At 36.9% G+C, this 25,045-nt stretch overlaps 1 protein-coding gene across 3 annotated transcripts in view; it reads left to right on the top strand.

Annotated features, from left to right (window-relative positions):
- TMEM135 (transmembrane protein 135) overlaps positions 1–13,655 on the top strand; it is a 244,568-nt gene extending 230,913 nt beyond the window's left edge. For all 3 annotated transcript variants that reach the window (XM_036258643.1, XM_036258644.1, XM_036258645.1), the window contains 6 exons: positions 554–721; positions 2,982–3,045; positions 4,304–4,380; positions 8,939–9,037; positions 9,868–9,935; positions 11,903–13,655. In XM_036258643.1, the coding sequence (XP_036114536.1) occupies positions 554–721; positions 2,982–3,045; positions 4,304–4,380; positions 8,939–9,037; positions 9,868–9,935; positions 11,903–12,035 (609 nt within the window). In that variant the 3' untranslated portion in view covers positions 12,036–13,655. The remainder of the gene's footprint in view (positions 1–553; positions 722–2,981; positions 3,046–4,303; positions 4,381–8,938; positions 9,038–9,867; positions 9,936–11,902) is intronic.
- Positions 13,656–25,045: the final 11,390 nt, after the last annotated feature.

Raw genomic sequence — 25,045 nt, 5'->3', positions numbered from 1 at the left:
AGCTACCATTCCCTAGAGATATTTGAGCACAGAAATAAAAACCTAGATATAATTATTTCTTTTCCTGGGAAAGTCTTTTAAACTGATCATTTCAAAACTTGATACCAAAGGTCTAAACAAAAAATAAAATTATCTTTCTGTCAAAAGAATCTCTATTCAAACTGATGAGTAAGAGGAGTTGCCAAAAGGATTTGGCTTTGTTAACTTTTTTTTTTTTTTTAAATTTTAGTGCTTTTGTTTCTAAAATTCAGATGTGGTTTAGGAATTACAAATCCTGGATATTGTCAACAAAATGTCAATTTTGGTGCATAGACAAGCTTGGCCAGTGCATGTGAAACTTTTTAAGTCTTTGTAAATCAAAGAAAGTATATTTACTGAAGGTTTCATCCTTATTTTTAAGGTAATTGTTTTAAAATTGAGGTTTTAAGATTTAATTTTGAAAATGGCTGTGATATATACCTGTGTTAATGTTTTTGAATCCTGTTTTGATCTGAGACAATATCATTCTTCAAAATTTGGTTGTAAATCAGAATTTCCTCCCACTTTCCTTCAGGGTTTTATCCGGATGTTTAGCGTGGGATACTTGATCCAGTGCTGCCTCCGAATCCCCTCTGCGTTCAGGCATCTGTTTACACAGCCATCCCGGCTACTTTCTCTCTTCTACAATAAAGAAAATTTTCAGCTCGGAGCTTTTCTGGGCTCTTTTGTTAGTATATACAAGGTAAGGCTTTCAGAAGAGGAAAGAAAATGGGAAATAAATAACATGACTATTGTTAGATTGTGCCCCTGTGGCCTTAACTCATCTATCATTTTTTAAATGCTTCTTTCTGTAGTATTCATATACATATATAATGTATTGGGAGTTAAGGTTGGGGAAATTTCTTCTTTTAAAATGTTATTTAGTATGATTAAAAGTACAGACAAACTTGCATTTATACATAATATTAAAGATTTTCAGACTCATTTCCTTTTTTTTCAATAACATAGACACTGAGAAAATAAAGTTTCCTACATCTCTAACATCAAAAGTAATATTAGTATACCTGGTCTATTTGTTTTTCTTAGTTATATTTTTTGCTTGGTTTTAATTTAAACATATTTCATATCCTCCTAGCTGATGACAACACTTAATAGAATCAGTATGATTTTCTGTTGTAACTTACATATAAACAATGACTTATTTTTCCTCTTCCACTCACTATTCCTACTGCACTCTCTCAAATAACAAGAGTGAACATCTTACACCTCTTTCTGCATGTTTCTATAAATGTACCCAGACATATATATAAGCACACACCTAAACACATGTATAGGGATCATTCACAACACAGTACTCTGCAACTTTAAATAATGGCCTTTGGTTTAATGGGAATTACTAATATGTAAATAATATTACTGACATATTATTAAACAGCTAAGGCTTAGATTCTAAATCTAAATATAGATTCTAAGTAAATGTGCTAAGATTGATCTGTATGCATACACGTACACATGCAGACTCACACGTGTTAAACACAAAATTATGGCTGGAAAAATTGAATTCTGGAATTATTTTGGGTAAGATGGTTATGTATCAATTTTTGTACAAGTTTATTTATAAAAGGTAAATATTCATATTCTTTTTCATTTCTAATTTTATAGTGTTTATATTTATTCTTTTATTTGTAATATGTTTTTATTGATTTTTTTTGTTTTTTTTATCCTCACCCGAGGACATTTTTCCATTTTTTGCTCAGCTAGAGTGGGAGGGAGAGAGAGGAAGAGAGAGAGAAAGAGAGAGAAACATTGACGTGCAAGAGACACATCGAGTGGCTGCCACCCGCACGACCAACCAGGGCCGGGTACAAACTGCAACCAAGGTACATGCCCTTAGCGGGAACCGAACCTGGGTCTCTCTGGACTGCAGGCTGACCCTCTAACTGCTGAGCCAAACCGGCCAGGGCTAAACATTTTCATATAATACTATATACCACTTCATTATAGTGTAAGAATCTTACAACACTATAATTCTGAATTTTCCTTTTCATTTTTTGTGCTTATACGTTTATCTTTTCATATGTTATAAACCCCACAATACAATGTTACTATTTTTGTTTTGTATCAGGAGCCAGAAAACTTTTTCTGTAAAGGGCCCAGTAGTAAATATTTTAAGCTTTGTGCACTCACTGTATGGTCTCTGTCACTACCACTGAACTCCTGTTGCGTGAATGCAGACAGAGACAATATGTAAATGAATGATCATGGCAGTATTCTAATAAAATTTGATCACATTGTCATTAAAATTTTCTGTAATTTTCACATGTCACAAAATGTTTTTTTGTATTTATTTTTAACCATTGAGAAGTATCAAAAGCAATCAACTCATGAGCCATATAAAAACAGATGGCAGGTCGGGCCATAGTTTTCCAACCACTGCTTTAGACAGTTAATTCAGTTTAACAGCAGTTAAAAATTTGCTTTTTGTTTTTATGGATCTGATTTTTTATCTGGTATCACATTCCTTCTGCATGCAGAACTACCTTTAACATTTCTGGTAGTGCAGGTCTGCCGGTGATGCATTTTCTCAGCTTTTTTTCTGTCTGAGAAAGTTTTTAGTTTCACTTTAGACAGAAAAATATCATCTCTGGGTATAGAATTCTGGCTTGACAGATTTGTAATTTATCTATCTTTTCCTCCTTGTTAAGGTGGGGGTGATACTTTCCCCCAGCACTCTCCATGTAGGCAAAAGTAGAATCTATGGGTTCATTTTGAAAAACCATTACAATACAAATATTATGTATAATTTCTTAATAAAATATATCCAAAACAGTAACTTTACAACAGGTTATTGTTTATAATTATCCCAATCATGTATTTGATTACCTTGGAGGTAATTATGCCTCCAAGGTCAGAATAGTGACTCACTCATTACAGATTTTACATGCATTTTTTTCCCCTAGAAATGAAACAACTGAAGTCACTCTATTTTCTTCTTGATACAGGGTACTAGTTGCTTCCTGCGCTGGGTCAGAAATCTGGATGATGAACTCCATGCTATTATAGCTGGTAAAGCAATGATTTAAAAAGAATTATTACTGTATCAATCGGTAGGAAAGAATCAGAAGTAGTTTCAAAATTCATCTGATTTCTTTGTATCTACTTTTCTCTCTAATAGAATCCCTATTGAGGCTCTAGTCCAAACATTCTTATTTGTGAATTTTAACATATCAAGGCACTCTTGCCATCTGGTGGTTTGAGTTGGGAGTATAATGACTTGGGTGTCTGTCCTCCTACAGGCCAGAGATCCTAGGGAATGTGTCACAAAGGAACATGCAGTCTTAAAATATTATAGAAGTGACTATAGTACTATTTTAATTGCAATTAGATTTCTTAAAATATTCTGTTTTTATCACTGGACATATATTAATAATTTTTGTTATTTTTTTTTAGGAATGTAAATAATTTTCTAAAAACTAAAGAAAATTTTCTTTTTTTAAATCCTCACCAGATGATCTTTTTAACTTGCTTTTTAGAGGGAGTGGAAGGGAGGGAAGAGAGGTAAAGAGAGAGAGGGGGAGAGAGAGAGAAACATTGATGTGAGAGAGACACATCGATTGGTGCCTCCTGCAAGACCCCAGCCAGGGCCAGGAATCGAACCTGAAATCTAGATATGCGCCCTTGAGCAGGACCGGAATCGAATTTGAGACCCTTCTGTCCGTGGGCTGAAGCTCTAACCACTGAGTCAAACCGGCCAGGGCAAGAAAATTTTCTACAAGTGCATTATATGTACTACTTAAGTTGAATAGACAATTTTTCAGATGTTTGTTGGTAATTTTCTACTATTAGTATTCCAGGCCTCCTCCCACCTTGGTTTTCTGTTTATAGAATGAAGGCAGTAATATGGAAAGAAGGGTGAGGATAACACTAAAATAATTTGAGCTTTTAGGACAATAGATGATTAATTATTTTCACTTAAAATTAGAAATGATATCAATAGCCTTTAAAAATTATTTTTGATAAGTATTGTGTTTGGCAAAACCAGCACTGTGGTTCAAGTTAAATTTAGAATGTGAAGTTTCTTGTAATATGTGGATCAGAACTGTGTTTCTAACTCTGAAGGTCAATTTTCTTAATTATAAAATATGTCATAGTAAGAACTCACCCATTTTAATGTCATTAAGTATATTACCGCCCTTGATTTTGTTGTAACAAAAGACAGTGCTGTAAATCGATTCTTTCCTATTTAAGTGCATTTACATTTTTAGATGACTTAATAACAAATAAATACTTAAAGGTCTGATGAGTTTTGCCTTATTTGTTTCAGGATTTTTGGCAGGAGTATCAATGATGTTTTATAAAAGCACAACGATTTCCATGTATTTAGCTTCCAAATTGGTGGAGGTAAGAAACATTTTTATTCATGTACAGTGCCAAAGGATATACAGCTTTTAAGATGCTTTAGCTACAAATATATATCCTAATTTTTAAAAGTGAATTCTAATCCTATAAAAGTATTTACAAAATCGGTTCCCTTATTTCATCTTCTTTCTTTGTCTTTGTTATTTTTAAATTTACAGATATATTGAAAGAATGATGTAACTAATCCTCGTGCACCCATTACATGGCTTCAACAGTTAAAGCATTTGGCCAGTCTCATTTCACATACACTGCCCCAGCCTCTCAAGTATTGATTTATGTTAAAGCAAATTCCAGACATAGTATCACTTAATCCATAAACAACTCAAGATAAAGACCCCTTAAAGAATAAGGCTAACAGATAAAGACTCCTTAAAAATAAGTAAATCAACAATACCACCAAAATATAACTACAATGCCATTATCATACCTTAAGAAAAACATAGTAATTCTTTAATATTGTCACATATCCAATTAGAATATACATTTTTACTGATTGTCTCAATCTGGATCCAAAGGCTTTATTAGTTTATAATAGTTACCCACCCCTTCTTTTCACCCTTGCCATTTATTTGTTGAAGATGTAGGTAATTAGTTCAGTGGAATTTTCCACATTTTGGATTTTGCTGATGGCATCCTCACTGGAGATGTTAACAGGCTTCTTTAACTCTTATTTCCTATAAACTATTAAATCTATAGGCTTAAGCAAATTAAGTTTCTATTTTTTTTTGAGGGGGTGAGTGGTGTGTTGCAGAAATGCTTCATATTTCTGTGTGTGAATTCCTAACGCATCACATTAGGGAAGCACACAGATGTCTTTTTGTGGTGCTAAAATTGGTCAGCGGACTCAGTGTTGACAGAGCCAACATAAAGTTTCCCATTAATCTTTTACCTAATTATTTTATTAGCCATTAATGATCATTATCAGGAATTATTTCATTGAGGTTTGCAAAATGGTCATAATCTAGTATTAATGTTTTGTTTGTTTTTTTCCTGCATTTATCAGTGGATTTTTCTGAAAAGAACTTTCCCTTTTCAACTGTTAGGTTACCCTGAAATAGTTTGTTCACAAAGTCATAATACAATGCTTGATTACTTCTCTTTATTTACCTGTATTCAGAATCAGTTAGGCCCTAGCATCCTGCAAAGTTGACCTATGAGTTTTTATTTTCAAGTGTCATATGAAGTTATGGATTTTAACATATTTGATTTATTTCAATTAATTTTTTTTTTTTTTTTTTTATCCTCACCCGAGGACATTTTTCCATTTTTTGCTCAGCTAGAGTGGGAGGGAGAGAGAGGAACAGAGAGAGAGAGAAACATCGATGTGAAAGGAACACATCGAGTGGCTGCCACCCGCACGACCAATCGGGGCCGGAGACAAACTGCAACTGAGGTTCGTGCCCTTAGCGGGAACCGAACCCGGGTCTCTCCAGACTGCAGGCCGACGCTCTAACCGCTGAGCAAACCGGCCAGGGCTATTTCAATTAATTTTTAATCATTGTGCTCAAATGCCCATCATTGGCTGTGAGAACCTCTTAAAGTTGACTCCTGTTTCTTTTTGGCACACTGCCACTATCTCTGATAGCTTTCTTGCATTGTGATAAGACTAGATGCTCCAGGTTCATCTGGGACATTTCCTACCCCAGCTATAGAATCAGTCAACTTTTTCTCCAACAGCCTAGTTTCTTTTGGTAGAAACTGACATTTAGAGACTTCTGTTGGGTGCTAGAGTTTTTTTGCTCCCAGTTTAGTAATTGTTTCTTGACCTTTGCAGTGAACAGAGCTAGGAACCCTCCCCCTACCCCCTTTCTTTTTAGAGAGAAAATAAAATTAAGAGAGTATTGGTATTTCCAATTCCAATTTAAGATTCTACATTTTATTTAACTTGTTTAATTTTTAAAATTTTATCTCACTGAAAATTGTGTCTCTAATGACATTTAGAGAATTACACATATGCTCTATCCGTGTGTGTGTGTGTGTGTGTGCACGCGTGTGTGTCAGTGCAACTGGAAGCCATTGGAGTATTTTAAGCATGGAAATTACATGATTTAATTCACATTTTCAAGAGAACATTCTAGCTATTATATAGAGAATGGATTAGAGGCAAGGCTGCGAGTTGGGAAAAGAGTCTCAGCAGGAGATGGTGGCTTGTGTCAGGACAGTAGCAGAAGAAATGGAGAGAAGTACTCAGATTTACTGTGTTTAGGAAGTAGAGTTGACAGGACTTGCCAATGGAGAGTAAAAGGGGCATGAGAGAAAGAAAATAAACCTTAGGTAACAAAAATATATTCTTTGACCCCAGGGGAATCCATTATTGAGATCTAGTTTGTAAAAGGTGTGTTTTACAGCTGCTAACCTAAATGGCTCGAGTTTTTTAAGCCAAACAATGGTTTGCTGTTTTCTTGTATCAGCAGGCCATATCTAATCTTGGCCAAAGAAACTGGTATATAAAGTGTGCTTATGAGAACTTTTTTAAATACAGGAAATTGGCAATTTAAACTTACCATGTCCTTTGTGGAATTAATTACTATGGCATAATAGGCAATCATATTCCTATGATTAAAGTTATCTTTATATTAAAATGCTATATTACTATATAATGAATATTAAATAAAAATCAGCTGTAAAGGCAGTTTGTTTCTTGGAAAAAAGTTATTTCCAATATATATTTATTGAGTATTTATTATGTTCCCATTGCTGTGCTAGGTGCTGGTAAGCATATAAAAATGTAGGGTATGGTTCCCTCCCTTTATCAACTTAGACTCTAATTCAATAGATATGTTTTATCATAAGAAATTATTAGGAATACAATTATTCCATATATCAAATGATACCTGTTTTATATAACATTTCTATGGTACCATTCTACCACATCTGAATTTCATTTTCATTACCATGAGTATACTACAGTATGTCTGTACCTTGTAATAGACTGTCCTGTTACTTTCAATATAGTGGCTAATGTTAATCTTGTTTTCTAAATAGATTTATTTACTTAGTATTCTAAGTAGATTGTAATTCTTTGCACATATCTTATAGATTGAAGTTAATTGCATATTAAAATGCTGTACATTTAAATGAATATTAACATGTATATTAAAATGAATACTAATTGAAAGTAAGCTGTGTAGGCCACATTTTTCATGGAAAAAATTCTTATGTTCTTTATTTTGTGAACCTCTCATATCTTTTTTTTTTTAAGATTTTTTTTTTTAATTGATTTTTAGAGGAAGGAAGAGGGGGAGAGAGATAGAAACATCGATGTGAGAGCAAAACATGGATCACTCGTCCCTGCATTCCCCCCACTGGGGATCGAGCCCACAACTGGGACATGTGCCCCCGACCAGGAATAGAACCAGCAACTTTTTTGTGCAACCAAGTGGGCCACACTGGCCAGGACTTGTATCTTCTTGAACTTCCCTCCACCTTCTTGTAACATGATTCTCTTTTAAACTAGTTTTTCTTTAGTTTTCCCATGTTCCAGAAAACCAGTTTCCATGGATTATCCCATGTTCTGTCTGTATAATTACCTAGCTGTTCCCCATATCTATATCGTATACTTGCACTCTGCCTGTTATCGCTGCCTTTTCTCTCTTGTCTAGTCGTCCTATGCCTCTTCTAAGGCAGCTTCATTTGAAGTACGGTCAGTTGACTGGTACTACTCCATGACCTGTTCCCAGGGATGATGAGCTAAGCAGAGACATTGAGAGTCGGCATTTGGAAACTTTTATGGCTACTGGATAGAGTAATTTGTCTTTTGAGTATTAGTGAAAATTCAGTTCAATTTTGTGTTTTTAAAATGTGTCTTTCTCGCAATTTCTTTTTATTATAGAATATCAAGTCATGACAACTGCATATTTTTTAAAGTGATTTGTTTGTTTGTTTTTACTGCAGATGGTTTGAGAAGCACTAATCAAATGTAATTGTTTCTGAAATTCTCCTTGGTCTTAGACAGAGTGGTTACTCTCTCCTCTGGGGAGCCAAATATATTTATTTATTTTAAATTTATATACACATACACAGACATATTTAATGAGGCTATAATATATCTGTATATGCCAGTATAGATACCTTATAGCCTCATTAGAGTGCATTAATTATTTCTGTCATGCACTAACCATTTTTATTCATGTTCAGATCCCTAGCTCCTAGCATAGTGCCCAGCATGTAGTTAAATGAACACCATTAAATATTTAATGTATGAATGAACAGATCTAACAGGGAATGGAGGACCTGAGCATTGTGCAAAAATCATTGAAGAATAAATGACATAAAACAGACGGAAGTAAAGTGCCATTGAAATGTATAGAAAAGTATTATCTGGGGTTTGGGGTGAGGGGATGAGGAAAGGGGAAGGGCGGACACTCAGTGCTGTTGTGGAAGATGCGATCGTGACCTATGATTGGAGCTCTGAAAGAATTGTTAGGATTTTGAAAAGCAGAAAAAATGGTTGTAGATAGGAAGCATATTGCTCAGCTACATTGTTAATGTTATTGAAAGTTGTTTTCTTTATAAATCTTGCATTGTGCTTGTTTTGCAGACATTGTATTTCAAAGGCATTGAAGCGGGAAAGGTCCCCTATTTTCCCCATGCAGACACTGTCATCTATTCCATCTCTACAGCAATTTGCTTCCAGGCAGTATGTATAGCTTTTTGAAATGAGAAACAGGATTATTTCTGTTTCTAATGGACATTGAACCAATGGGCGGAAAATAATGACCTAGGAACATTTTTATGTATTACCTTTTATGCTTTTTTGTTTATTAGCAAGATAGCTTGCAAGTTTCAAATCATTAAACATGTTAACTTAATGGACCAGTTCATGTTTATGAGCCCAACAATTTTTAGGTTTAAATAGAGCGCAATTTTTATAGGTAAAGTATTACTTTAGTACCTTGGCTAGAATGGCCCAATTTAATTATACTTCTTTTAGAAAAAAGATACCATAGTCAGTATAATTGTAAGAATAATTGCTTTTCTACAGTATTACTCCGGCAGTGAGGATAGGGGTAAAAATCTTGCTTAATAGAAGCATTGTTCAATCTCTTTAAATCCTGTAATCATCATTACTGATGTTAATGGTTTTAGGGCTGTTGCAGAGTTTTGGGGACAGCTTTTATTTGCATTTTCTCTGAGTAAAGCTGCCAGCTTGATAAACTTATTATAACTAGTGAAGTGCCAACTCTCTGATGGGTATTCAGTAAATGCTTCCTGATAATAATAATAATGACTTTATTTACTCAATTATTATTTCCTAAGCAGTGTTCCTTTTTGAAAGCATATCTACAAAGACTCTTGATAGTTATCAATTTAAACATAAATACATGGTTTTGTTATTATTGTCATCACTGTCATTTTTAAAAAAACAATGAGCAATAAAAATAGAGGCAAAACTACTCTGTTGCCTAAGACTGCTGATAGTCTTTGCTATTGACTAAGAGAAGTCTAAAACTGAAACTCTAATCCTAGGCTGTCATGGAAGTTCAGAATTTGCGACCATCTTACTGGAAGTTCCTTTTAAGGCTCACGAAGGGCAGGTAAGTGACTGAGATGTTTTAACTGATCATAGAAACAAAGTTTTTTTGTTTTGTTTTGTTGTGTTTTGCCATAAGAAAGAGTTTGAATCTTTTGGTCTCTTTGAGAGAATATTTTTTTATTGGTAAAGTAGAATATCTAGATATAAATCAGATATGACCAACTTAGAATAACATGGGGCATTATTTTAATGAACATTGTTTTGACTATTTTCCGTTATATTATTTTAGATATTTTAAGTGTTCTAGATTAATATGTTGATTTGCACATAGCTAATTAGTTGCTGCATAACATACTTAAGTCTCACTTTTAAAATCTTTGATCTGTTCTTTTTGACTAAAAATATTAAACAGATTAATAAGAAATTATGCCTAAACAATGAACTGATTTCCATTTTGGAAAGATAATGGTATTCTTCTGCCTGATACAGTAATCATACTTTCTTTGTCTTTATTATCATATTCTTTGTTGTCATGGTTAGCATTTCCTGATCTTAATCTAATTCTTTGGGAGGCAGCTTGACCTAGTAGAAAGACCATGGGCTTTGGAGTCACAGATCTAGGCTTGGCAGCTTTGGTACCTTCGGCTGTGTCGCTGGTGGGAAAGTTGTTTATCCTCATGAGACTCCATTTTTTTTCTTTCTACCATGAAACAATAATACATACTTTGTATGGCTGTGTGAAAATTGAGATGTTTATAGTAGCACTTAGCATTTAATAGATACTCAGTGAATTGTAGCTGCTATTAATATTATTACTATCATTAATAGTAATAATAGCAAACAGTTGTATAGTGCTTACTGTGTCCCAGACACGGTTTTAAGATACACACATATGTATACATATAACATCTGTATCCATACATATGTGTTTAATCCTTAAAATTACTGTGTACTATTAACATCCCAATTATACATGTCTGAGATGCACTGAGATGTTAAGTAGCTTTCCAGAGTCACACAGCTAGTAAGTGATGGGTCTGGTATATGAGCCAGGCAGTCTGGCTTCAGAATTCTTTCTAGCCATGATACCATGTATCCCCTATTTTATTATTATTATTTAATCATTTATTTCTATGTCATTTTGTTTTTTACATTAATGAGTTTGACCAGTTGATTATTTTGGAAGAAAACTCACTTTGGAAAGGAACCGAAAAAGCTCTTCAAATAATGATGCTGCCTCATGACTCAAAGTGAACTTCACTTTGCTGTCTTCTCCAGAGAGGAAATGCTTGTGGTTAGGCACAGAGAGACAGAGGGTCCATCCTGCATATGTGTCTTTTAAAAACTTTATATCTCACCTGGCCACTGTGGCTCAGTGGTTGAGCATTGACCCATGCACCAAGAGGTCACCAGTTCGATTCCCAGTCATGGCACATGCCCAAGTTGTGGGCCAAGACCCCAGCAGGGGGTATGCATCATCGATGTTTCTATCTCTCTCTCCCTTCCTCTCTCTTTACAATCAGTAAAGAAAAAAACACACATGAAAAAACAACTTTATGTCTCTTAGGTTAGGTGATGGATAAAATGAGGGTGTTATAACTCTATTGGGTCTGTTAGAAAATTGAAAACCTATGTGCTATTTACCTTTTAATTATTAAATATTTGCACATTTGGATGTGTTTTTTGTTGGTCATGAGGCATTAAAATCACTTATAAGAGAAACTACATTTAATAATTTTGCCCCATTGGTAAATGTTAGCTCATATGTTGCTTATTTCATTTCTTGTGATTTCATCCATCAGAAAAATTGTTGTGAATGTATTTTTCTGTTTAATGTTATCTGTTAGAAAGGGTTTGAAATAATGATGGTAATCTCTGGGGATGGTGGACTTTTGAATCTGCCCGTGAGTCTTTTGCCATGTCAGCCTTTTCTCTTTTCCATCTCATGAAAGATAAGTCAGGTACAGTGAATCATCTCATTTTATAAACCTCATTAAATACTTGTTTACTGTGTCCTCTGTTTTACAGATTTGCTGTCATGAACCGAAAAGTCCTTGATGTTTTTGGTACTGGTGCATCTAAACACTTTCAGGATTTTATCCCTAGGTTGGATCCAAGATATACAACTGTAACGCCAGAGTTGCCCATCAAGTTTTCTTGAAGATGGCTGTAATTTATTGTGTCTTAACGTTCCATTATTTTATCCTGAAGAGTTAATTATGTTGAACATAATAAGAGGGACTGAGCTTGAACTTCAGTATTATTTCAATGAGAGATGCTCTTTTCTGTTTGTTTTTCTTACCAATCAGAAACACAGAAGCTTTTTAGGAAGGTGTTGCTTAATAATTAAGCTCCCTCTGGAGCCATAATCTGATTCTAGTTCACTGTAGTGGTTTACATTATGATATATTATTGATTAAGTTATATCCACATGCGATATTAAATAATCTATGTAAAAAAAATAAGATATACTTAAAATTACTTTAAATGATGATTTTTAGTTCATTCCAGTATAATTCTTGGTTAAAACTAAGAATATTTCTACATTTTCAGATACATGGCTCACGGGTACATGGATTTGGTCTGTATTTTTTTAGAATGTTTGAATTGGTAACTTTAGTAGAACAACGTTATGGGTAGGAAGTGACTCTTCACAGACAATGCTGCTCTAGTATAGAGCGATGTAAGTGGCCATTCTCACTTCAGGGATTCAGGGACGGGTCTCACTGTTGGGATGGGCGCCATGCTGTCCATGCTCTGCTTCCACTGACACCTTCATCTCTCTCCGGAGCCAGCTGGGCTGTTTTGCAGCCCAGCGAACCTATGTAATGATGGCAAGTTAGGTACATATGGGAATTGACATATCTGATAAAGTTGAAATGTATGTTTTAATCTTTTGCCAGAAGCATTACACTTGAATATTTAAAAGCAAATGAGGTGACTTTTAAAGCTCCTGTAGGTTTATGATGTCTGTTTTCATTTATAAGGACTGAACTTTTCATGGCTAAGTTTGTATGCCATTGTCAATTTAGAAGGGATCAAAATTCCATGGAACAAAAATAGTTTGGGCAGTTTTGTTTCCTCCAAACTCTTTCACCCACACAATGGGTGTGTTACAGCTAAAAACAATATAAAAATCCGGTAGTTGTTCAAAAGTTCATTATATCACTAATTGCATTCAGGTTCTCCAGCTGCGTTTCAAAAAACCATTGTCACCATTTTTGCTCCTGTTGGAATAAAGAAGTGACGGGATGTCGTCACTGCTGATTATGAGTCGGTTCAGGATATCTGTGACTGAAACTTGATCACTCTTTAGAGTTTTTCAGGGAAAAATTATACTTTTCTAAGTTAATCAAAAGCTTAAGTGGTTGTGATGTCTACAGTTTTAATGTTACATATAGGGATGATGGTATATTTTTAAATGCAATTTTGTTGCTGAAAAGTTTTAGGCCATTGTAAATTAATTATGCAGTGGAATTTGTGTTGCAAAAAGAATTATATGCCAGACTTTAAAAATGCTAAATCCTCCATATTCAGTTTCATCGAGCCTTGTATACTTCTGTTTACATGTAATCCTATCCTTGGTTGTTATGGCAAATTGAAACCCAACAAAAAGACAGACTCTGGTACCATGGTAACAGAGAGAGACACTTGAATTTGATCAAAATTTTACATCATGAATAACTTTTTAGAATTGATTTGTCTATTAGGCAATACTGTTAAAAGATCATTTTGGTTTCAGACTTCAAAATTGATTAATAAATTAAGTTTTAAATTTTTATTCCCCGGAATCGAAGTGCTGACTGGTACTATGCTTACTTTGAGGATGGAGTGTGGCAGCAACAAAGGGCCCTGCTGCCGGCGCCTCGTTTCTCAATTCACAAATTATCTTTACAGTGTTTTCCTGGAAGTTTAAAAGAAAACACATTTTGATCCATAAGCTATTGTTTTCATTGACATTAAAAGGTGATGATATTGAAAGACAAATTCGCCCTGGCCGGTTTGGCTCAGCGGTTAGAGCGTCGGCCTGCGGTCTGGAGAGACCCGGGTTCGGTTCCCGCTAAGGGCATGTACCTCGGTTGCAGTTTGTCCCCGGCCCTGGTTGGTCGTGCGGGTGGCAGCCACTCGATGTGTCCCTTTCACATCGATGTTTCCCTCTCTCTCTCTTTCTCCCTCCCACTCTATCTGTACAAAAAATGGAAAAATGTCCTCCGGTGAGGATAAAAAAAAAAAAGGTGATGATATTGAAAGACAAATTCGCCCTAGCCGGTTTGGCTCGGCAGTTAGAGCATCGGCTTGTGCTCCAGAGAGACCTGGGTTCAGTTCCCGCTAACGGCATGTACCTGGGTTGCAGTTTGTCCCTGGCTCCGGTGGGGGTTGTGTGGGTGGCAGCCAGTCGATGTGTCTGTCTCTCTCTCTCTCTCTCTCTCTCTCTCTCTCTCTCGTCGATGTGTGTGTCTCTCTCTCTCCCTCCTGCTCTATCTGAAATGCAAAAATGTCCTCGGGTGAGGATAAAAAGTAAAAAATAATAATAAAAAAAAGGAAGACAAATTCTACTGAAATTTGATGAGATTGGTAAAATTTTACTGGTCAAAAGATACATTTCTATGATTTACTTTTTTCCTTGTTTTTAAACTCAATTCATCTTTTGTTTTATATAAAATTTAAAATGAAATAACCATGAAGCAGAATACAATAATGAATGTACAGCTTGAGGTACTTAACTAATTTGCACTGGTGAATGGAGAAGTCCAGACAGACTGCAAAGTGGTTGTTTGACACAAAGAAACTATTTTTCTGTTCCTGAAGACAATCAAAATGAATATCTCTCTACCTCTAAATAATCAGGTATTGATTGACAACTTGGCATCATAAATAAAGTCAAATAGATGTCCTCATTCCAAAACATGTTTTAGTCCATTTTTACAGAAGAATTTCTGAGTATGGTAAATTTCTACCAGCACTCATTATATTAAACATTAATACGCCCCTTTCAGTCTTTATGTAGATTGAAAAACAGCATGGGGGTGGTTAATAGTATTAATGGTTGTTTCATTGCCATTTCCTATATTAATAAAATCCTAGAATTAGTACCAGCCAAGTAAAGACTGAAATTACAAGATAACAGATCGTCTCAAATCGACTGGATTCTTACAAGGTTTTCATCAGAGAGTTTAAGTATTTTATGACTCATTTCTGAAATAAAACCTTTGGTTTAGTTATCATTTTCATAAATTCCACGGTTACTTCTGTAACTTTTTTCTTCATCTCTAAATATTGTTGCCACTCAGTTGATACCTAGTTTATTTTTTACCTTTATTTGTTGTTTAGTTGGTTATTTAATTTAAAATTGTATCTTTTTGTTCATTGCTCTCAGATTTTATAATTTACTTTTCTCTGGAATGCACATGTCTTTTGTGATGAAACCCAAATTGGTCCATTGTCACACAGTATTTTCTTGTTGAGCTTGAGTATCGTCTCCTTGTGGATTGTGTATAGCCTAACTTTTGATTAACTGTTATTACTGACATAATTGCTGCTGCGTGTATTCTGTCGCATCCCTGGGTTTCTGAGCCCTGCGCCAGTGCAGAGTTAGATGAAATTCATTTCTGTTGCCCTCGAGGGGCTTCATCCACTCATTCGTGCTGCACCCGCCTTGTGGTGGGGGCCCTCTGGGCGGGGCGAAGGCGCGTGCCCACCGGCAGAGTGCCCCCATGTTCTTGCTGCCTTTGAATCCTAGACGCCGCCAAGGTCAGAACCCTTGAACTCTCCCTGTGGTTTGTTTTCATTTGTATAAGTAGAAAGTAGTTTGACAGAGCAACAAAATCATTTGTACATGGGTGGTGTTTTCCTCCATGAAGGAAAAGTGTTCATTTCTGAACTGTGACCTTGCTTAGATACCAGATAAACTTTTTCTCCCCCAACACCTTGCTCTGTGGCTGTCTCCTCAATATTTTCAGACAGGGAATTTTGATAACTGAAAATGAGTGACCAAGGGAAAAAAAACAATGAAAACATAAGAAATGAATATTTTTTGTTGGATGGGTAGAAACCGTGATGAGGAAGGTTAGCTTAATTGGGGGTGCCCAGGAACCTGTTCTTACGATTGCCTCACCCTGGGCCTTCCTTTCAGACCCTTTTCCTATTAGGGCTTTCGCGAGCTTTGCAAACCCTTCTTGTGTATTTAGCAAGGAAAGGGGTGTCAGGGACTGAGGTGACCCTGAGGTCAGAGGGCTGGACTTGGGTCCTGGGGCCGGGTGGTACTTCCCTCAGGCTAGGATATGGGGACCTCACGGTTGAGGCCCTGTTTCTGTTTCAAGCTGAACCCTCAGGTGACTTTGTCATAGTAGTGTGCAAAGGCTAACTACGAAGACATGAGGCTAACAGGGAGGTAACTTCGGGAAGCAGAGGGGCAGGACTGGGCCATGATGTAGCTCAGTCCGGTCAGTGGACTGCTGTGGTGGGGAACAAGAAAGTGCTATTTCACATCCAGAGAAAAGCAAAGAACTTTTAATTTGAGGACAGAATTAATATCTGGAGGCTGCTTTCTTCCTCGTTGATGTGGCCTCTCTCTCTTTCTTCATCTCCTTTTGCCAGGTCTCTCCTCTCCTTGCAGCCTTGGGATCTGGATGTCTGACCGCTTGTTGCCCTCCCCACTCCTGGTCGGCTCCTTCTCGCCTCTCTTCTGCTGGCTGCTTTGATGTTCTGCTAACTCTGCTTCTTGAATGAGAGTGCTTCTATCCCTTCTTTCAGTGACAGTGGGTCAGGTAAGGGCCCTCAAGGAAACAGCCAGGTTCAGTGGCATTTGATATAACTCTGCACTGCTTAGGCAGGAAGGTGTGGAGGATAATTGCAGATGATGCATACAGAAGTCCAGGACCGTCAGTCTCTTCTCAACAACCCCCGTCACCTGACTCTTACTGTGGCTACAGGGAGGAGACAGAGCTCCTTTCCTATTTCCTACTGCTTTCTCCACCCCCATCCCTCCCTCCTTTGGAGACAGAACTCCTTTCCTATTTCCTACTGCTTTCTCCATTCCCCCGCCCCCCCATCTCTTCCTCCTTTAAACATGCCCTAAGTGAAATCATGTATTGGGCTTTATCCTTTGCTCTTGCAAACCTGAAAATCCCAGTAGTACACACACACACGCACACACGCACGTGCACTCTCTGGTCCCCAGCACAAGCATCAGGCCTGCTGCAATTGCTAAGTCTTCTCGAGCATACAAGCCACTGTACTTGCCTGTTTGTTTAGTTGTTGTTGTTCAGTGTGTTGCCCGCCCCTGCGTTTCTCCCTCCAGAGCATAACATTCTAGTTTCGTTGGAAAACCCCGGGCTGTGAGCACTGGGTAGTTCCCTGCTGTTGTCACGCAACACGCCAGCCTCAGCGTCCCTCTGGGGGCGGGGCCCAGGCTTCCCCGGTGGACCTGTGACCTGGATCACCTGAAGTCACCCAACAGCATGACTTTCCTCTGTCCCTCAATTTGGACCAGGCAGTTTCTGAGCCCTGTTTCCTCAATTAAACTTTTCTCAGTCATCAATCCATTAAATGGATTTTTTTCCTGATTATTTGGCCCACAAGAGGACCCTGTGGCCATAGAGAGGAATTGGTGCCAGTGGTCTAAACAGGTTTAAAGCATGAAGTCATCTCATTGTTGGTCATTATGGAATGGGGTGCCAACAGGAATGGGGGAGAAGATACAATAAACACACACGTCAGGTCTTACCTTTCCCTCCCGTGTCTGTCTGCCTCCTGAGCCTGTGCTTTCCCACCTCGTCTTCGCCCTGTGTTTCTGCTCTTAGAGTTCTCCAGGGCGGAGAAAGAAGTGCTGGCAGGGTGGGGCAAAGGCAGGTTGCAGCTGTTCATGTGGAAAATAATACAATAATAAATAATAGTCCAAGAGTAAACTCTGTGTTCTGTGTACTCACAACTGTAGACCCACCTTTACCCCTCCCCTGCACTTTCTTTGTTTCGGGAGAACTGAAAGTGAGACATTAGCATCCCTCTGATACTTGATCAGGTAAGAGCCTGAAGGAATGTTTTTGAGTCTGTAAAAAACATAAAAGGATGCTTCTCTTTTTCTTCTTTCCCCTCCAAAGCAGACCATTCAGAGTAGGAATAGTTAGTCATGTCCCAGAGACATATGTGACAGGTGTATACTATCAAAGTAGGCCTGGTGAAGAGAGAGTCTGTAAGGGGGGAGAAAAGGGATTTTTCTCCGTATTGTTAAAGGAAGGGCCATGTCTGCAAGCCTTGTTACAAACAAACCTGACTGGAGGCCAGTGCTCAAACTCGGGATCCGCCAATAAGGTACTTTGCTGTGTCAAATACTCAGTGTTTGTCTCATGAATGGTTGAGCAGCCTTGTGATGCTTCAGAAAAGACAGCAGGTATTTCCTCATTGAGTTAGAAATGTATTCAGTGTGTTAAGAGAGGTTTTTATACAAATAAAGTTTTTAACCATCCGTTTGACATTTAATTTGTAATATAGGTAAAATGTGTCCTTGCAAACCTGAAAACTGCGAATTTCTGCAAAACTATACACATGTGGCTGCATCTGAATCCGAGTCTGCAGTGTTTGGAAGCCTGTCACTCTCAGGATGCAATAAGCTTCTCTTAAGACCTAAGAGGGCAGGATAGATAAATCCACAAAACTAGAGGTATAATTGAATCATCTGGGCTTTTTTTTTTTCTTTTCTCACTAGAATTCTTCCATAACCTGGATTCAAGTTAAAAAATGGGCTTGCAGCCATTGTTAATTGCTCAACTAATGTCTCTTTAATCCTTCTTCCTTGCTGACTGAGCACTGATTTTGTTTAAAGCAGCAAGATACTCAGCTCCAGGGGATGGATTATCACTTCTTTCCTCTTGTCCAGATATTTTTCATCTGACAATGGTCACATGACCCAGTTTGGGCCAATAAGATGGAATGGAAAATCTAGGAAACACTTGGGAAATTTTTTTTCTTCCTTGACTGAAAGGAAGCTCCTTTTAGCGCCTTCTGTTTTTCTTTTTTCTTATTCAGAACACTAGTTAATGGGATCTGGATCTGTTTACTGCAAATAGGAGGTGAAACAGACAAAGATGAAAAACCACCATGTTAAAGATGTCAGATCAGAAAAGTGGAAAGAACCTGCCTCCCAGATGACATTCTTGAGCCACTGAGTCAGTGCCAGTAACCACATACCTCAGAGCGTTTTGAGAAAACAAACCTCTGTAGCTCAAGACTCTATTAGTAAAGGATTCTTTCGACTAAAAACATTTCTAATTGACACATTCCAATCCTGTATAGATCAGACCTCAGATTCCTTTCCCAGGGTATGCCCTCTCCCTTGGTTTGAAAGCTCTTTTCCTCCCTCCCTTCATTTTGCATGTGTCCTGAAATACTCAGCCATCCCTTCTTTGAACGGTTTGCTGATCTTACATGTGTCTTCCTGGAGCTGTTTGCTAACACCTCCCACAAAACACATTCCATTTGATTTTGATTAGCTGTGTACTCACCTGTTGCTTCTTTAGATTGTGGTATATGTTTGAAGAGCAAAGACCACAGCTTATCCCCCATCTCTTGTGCCTAAATCAGGCCTCTATAGTGGCGGGCAGTGAGGTGGGGTGTGGTAGTCTCAGCAACTGCCTGTTGAATACATGCTAACTTTGTGGTATCTGCAGACTGAAAGGCTATCCTTAGCCCTCTCCATAAAAGTCTGGAAAATATTATCCTTACAAATGATTTTGTAAATACTCCAGGAAATTGGCTTCTACTGCCGTTCCAGCAGCTAAGCCAGTTTGGCTTCAGGCCTTAGAGAAATGATTTGTCATCTGTTTCATTTGTTTGTTTTTTCCTGACAGAGCTGCAATTCTGGATTGTTCCCCACTTAAACTGCCAAATCCAAACCAGAAGTAGACAGGGCAGAACACAAGGCTCTTCCTTCCCACTCATTCTCACAGGGTGAAAATTCAGAGGCACTTTTCCCAGGATTACACTTTGTGTCTGTTTTTTCAATAGCATGTTAGGATTATTATTATTATTATTATTTTTTTTTTTTTCCTGTAACAGAGGATCTTAAGATACTTGAGAGGGAAAGGTTTAGGATCATTCTTATCAACAGAAACAGGGCCCTTATACATAGCTGGTTCTCTTACGTTTAGTGGGAAAGGCAGAAACTACAAGGTATGAGGTGCCTTTGATATTTAACCAATTGCTTATAGCACATTCAGAGATTGCGACCTATGAGGTGCCTATTGTTAGTGCTGTTGTATTGGTGGGAGAACTGGGAATTGAAGAGGCTGGTTGGTAATTTGCCCAAGTTGGTAATACTGGAATTTGAGTTCAGACCTCCAATAGTTAAGTTTGCTTTTTTCCTCATCTCAGAACATAACCGTACTTCCTTTTTTCATTTATTTATTTTTATTCTTCACCCAAGGATATTTTTCTATTTATCATTAGATAGAGTGGGAGGAGAGCGAGAGAGACAGAGAGAAACATTGATGTGATAGAGACACATCGACTGGTTGCCTCCCACATGACCCAACGAGGGCTGGGGACGAACTGCAAACGAGATACTGGAATCGAATCCGTGACTCAGTCTGCAGGCCAATGCTCTAACCGCTGAGCCAAACTGGCCAGGGCAAGCATGTCTCTTAAGAAGAGGCATCTTCACTCCCCTTCCTTAAAAATAATCTTATAACATTGTAATAAAAATCTTGCCTTCAAAATGGTTTTGATGTTTAATTTCTCCAGGTAGAAGAACAGGAACTGGAACTACCTTCTCACTTGAAAAAAACTAAATAATAGTAATAATAGTAATAATAATACTGATTATATATAAGACAACAGATTTCAGACACTAGACATCAAACAGTACAGGGCAGTGGAGCGTGATAGAAGGAAAACAAATGAGTCCTTTGATTGCCCCTAGACAGAAATTCCAGATTGCATCTCAGAGAGAGCACCATAGAAGAGCCCAGAGGTTTCCCTGAATTGAGGAAATAGACCTGGGAATCCAGAGAGGCCTACGTGGGTGAAGTTCATAGGGCAGAGTGCAGAAAGAAAGGGTCCCAGTGAAACTGAAGCTGAGGACTTCGGTATGCATGGCAGGAAACTACAGAGGCTGGAGGAAGAACCACCTAATGGGAGCAGAGGGAGCAATCGTTGAAGTTCACACACGGCAATGAATAGTTGGTGTTCCTGCAGCCAGAGTAGAAAACCAATTCGAAGGGCTCTGGAGAGGAGAGTCTGAAATGTACTGCTTTGGTAGGAGAGCAAAACCAACCAACTCAAAAGTATCAAACAGTTTCTAAGTAACCATCTCCTAGAACAAAGTACAAGAATACAGGGATACAGATATATTAAATAAGCAACCGGGTAAAATTCAAAGGGTCTGGCCTCCATTAAAAAATTGCCAGGCATGGAAAAAGTTAGAAAATATATCCCTTAAGTTTTAAGAGAAGGAAAAAAGAAAAGAAAAAGAAACAGACCCCAAAATGACACAAATGATACAATAATTATTTGTACAAAAGAACATTGTAACTATATGCCATAGAGTCAAGAGGGTAGTGGTCAAGAAGTAGAGAGGAGATTGAGCATGTTAAGTAGAGGCATAGAAGATATAAAAGGGATGAGAAAATAAAGAGATGGAAAATACATCTGAGATTCTAAAAAACACACCAGATGGAATTAACAGTGAATTAAACAGCAAAAGAAATGGTTATAGAACTTGAAGATTTAGCAGTAAAAACTATTCCAAACAATTTCCAGGGTGAATGAAACATGACTGGAAAGAGAGTGGTCAGCACTTCCACAAACGGTCACTTCAGGTAGCCTGGTAAACAAAGGAGAGGAGCGGGGTTTGAAAAAAGAAAGCGTGGAAAAATATTTTTGTTTTGTGTTCATTGTCATTCAGGTAATTTGAAGACATAATGGCCAACATTTAAAAAAAATTGATGAAAATTATAAATCCACAGATCCAAGAAGTTTAGTGAATTCCAAAGACTAGAGACAAGAAAAGAATCACACCAAGGCACATCTGAATCAAATTCATTTAAACCAGTAATAAAAAGAAAATAGGATGAGGGGGTGGGGGCGCATGTTACACACAGAGGAGCTCAGATAAAAATTACGGGAAACTTCTCATTGAAAACAGTGGAAACCAGAAGACAGTGGCGCAACATCTTTAATGTATTTGATAAGAGGAACAAAACAAAACTTAATCTAGGTTTCTGTATTAAGTGAACATATCTTTCAAACAAAGGCAAAATGCTTTTTCAAATATCCAAGAATGTATCACTGGCAGACCTGCACTACAAGAAATGTTTTTCAAAAGTCTTTCAAACAGATATAAAGTAGCCGTGTGGAAGTGTGGTAAATATGTGGATAAATATGTAAATGTTATTTTAAAATTTCTTTAAAAGATAATTGACTGCTGAAAGCAACAATAGTAACAATTTATCGAGGAGTTTATAATGCATGTCAAAGTAAAACAGCATTATAAACAACCATGTTAAACCTTAATCTTGGTAATATTCTCAAATTCTGAAACCAACTTTACTATTACTTCAGTTCATCTGCCCTCTTTAAACAGTTACACTGAGTTTAGGAAGAGGAAATGGAGGTGTGCTATGGTAATAGTCTTGTATTGTACATGAAGAGGTGATAAATGAAAGATGTCTAATACAACCCTAAAGTAATCCCTGCCCCCAAAGAAGTGTTATAGCTAATAAGCCAGCAAGAAAATAAAATGGAGTTAATAAGTATTCAGTTTATCTGAAAGAAGGAAGAAAAAAGGTGGGGGATGGCAACAAAGATAAAACACATAGCAAGATAATAGATTTAAATGTAACTGTATCAATAATCACATTGATTATAAATGGTCTAAACACCCAGTAAAAAGACTGTCACATTGCGTTAAAGAAGGCAAGACTCAACTATGTGCTGCTCAGTCAAAACCCACTTTAAGTATAAAGACACTAGGTTTAAAATAAAAGTATAGAGTAAAATATATCATGCTAACAATTTAAAGAGGGCAGATGAACTGAAGTAATAGTAAAGTTGGTTTCAGAATTTGAGAATATTACCAAGATTAAGGTTTAACATGGTTGTTTATAATGCTAAAGAGTCAGTCTGGCCAGTGTGGCTCACTGGTTGAGTGTCAACCCATGCACTAGGAGGTCACTGGTTTGATTCCCAGTCAGTACACATGCCCAGGTTGTGGGCCCGACCCCCAGTGGGGGGCATGCAGGAGGTGGCCAATCGATGTTCTCTCTCATAGATGTTTGTATCTCTCCCTCTCCCTCTCTCTCTAAAATCAATAAAGAAGAAATATTTTTTTAAAAAATGCTAAAGGGTCAGTTTAATAAGAAGGAATTACAATAGTAAATATTTGTGTGCATATTAATTTCTAAATATATGAGAGAAAGACTTATAAACTACATAGGGAAAAATAACCAACCCACAAATATAGTTAGATATTTCAACACCTTCAATAATTGATAAGCTATGTAGACAGAAAATCAGTAAGTATTTAGAAGACATGAAAACAGTTATCAGTCATGCTGACTTAATTGACTTACAGAGCACTCCACCTAACAACAGCAAAGTACACATTCTTTTCATGTACATTCAAAATGTCTGCAATAGAGACTGTCTTTTGGGCTATGAAGCAAGTCACAATGCATTAAAGGGTTCAAAGCATACAAAGTACATTCTCTGGCAAAAGAAAAAGAAAACTTGGGAATCAATAACAGATCTGGAAAAACCCCCAAATATTTGGAAACTGGACAACATGCTTCTAATGAAGAAATAAAAATAAATTAGAAATATATTGACTTGAATGAAGATAAAAACAATATATTGAAGTTTATTAGATTCGGATAAAGACAATACTTAGAGTAAAAATTATAACACTAGCTGCCTATATTAAAATAGAAGAAAGTCTCAAATCAATGATTTCAATTTAAATATCCAGAAAAAGGAGAAAGTTAAATCCAAAGTAAGCAGAAAAAGAAAGTAATAGCAAAAGATCAGAAATCAATGAAATAAAAATGGAAAAAGAAGAAAAATTACTGAAACCAAGAGCTGCTGCTTTGAGAAAAATCATTAAAATAGATAAACCTCTATCCAAACAAATTGGTAGAAATAAAAAGAAAATACAGGACTATCAGGAATAAGAGTGGTGACATCACTTCATAGTCTTCAGAAATTTAAAGTGTAATCAACTTTGTAAACAACTTTATGCCAATAAAATTAATAATTTAGATGAGATGGACAAATATCTTGAAAGATGCAAATTAACAAAGCTCTTGCAAGAAGAACTAATGAAGAAATTGAATTTTTAGTTAAAAGCCTTCCCACAAACCAACATCTAGTACCAGCTGTGTTCACTCGCGAGTTCCTCCAAAAACCTAAGTAAGAAATAATACCAGTTCTATACTATACACACTTTTAGGAAAATGAAAGAGGGAAAAATCCCCACCTCATTCTATGAGGTCAGCATTTTCTTGATACTGAAATCAGGGAAGAAAAGTACAAGAAAAGAAAACTAAAGCCCAGCATCCTTTCTGAACATAGACACAGAAAATTGTTTTTTAATCCTCACCAGAGGACATGTTAGAGAGAGGAAGGGAGAGAAGGAGAAACATTGATCGGATGCCTTCCGAATGTGCCCTGATGTGTTGAACTCACAACCCAGGTATGTACCTTGACGGAATGGAACCAGTAACCTCTGGTGCATGAGACAATGTTCCAACCAACTGAGCCACTCCAGCTGGGCATAGACAACAATTTTAGCAAACTGAACAATGGAAAATTAATATAACCCACTAAAAAAAGAAAAACTATATGATAAGCTCAATAGAATCAGAAATAACGTTTGACAAAATCTAACCATTCCTCAACTCTCAGCAAAGTAGAAATAGAAGGGAGTTTTCTAATAAAAGGCATCTATAAAAACGCCTACAGCTAACAGCATGCTTAATTGTGAATGACAATGCTTTTTAATAGCAATAAGGCAAGAATGTCTGATGTTACCTCCCACTTCTATCCAGCATCACACTGCAGGTTCTAGCTATTGCAATCAGACATGAAAAAGAAAGAAAATCACCCAAATTTGAAAATAAGATTTATTGGCAGGCAACATGCTTGTTTCTGTAGAAAATCCTATGAAATCTACAAAAAAAA

This window comes from Molossus molossus, unplaced genomic scaffold (assembly GCF_014108415.1).
Source record: "Molossus molossus isolate mMolMol1 unplaced genomic scaffold, mMolMol1.p scaffold_m16_p_13, whole genome shotgun sequence".
Taxonomy (NCBI): Eukaryota; Metazoa; Chordata; class Mammalia; order Chiroptera; family Molossidae; genus Molossus; species Molossus molossus.
The sequence above is the reverse complement of the archived record's forward strand: the minus strand, read 5'-3'. Positions and strand labels throughout refer to the sequence as shown.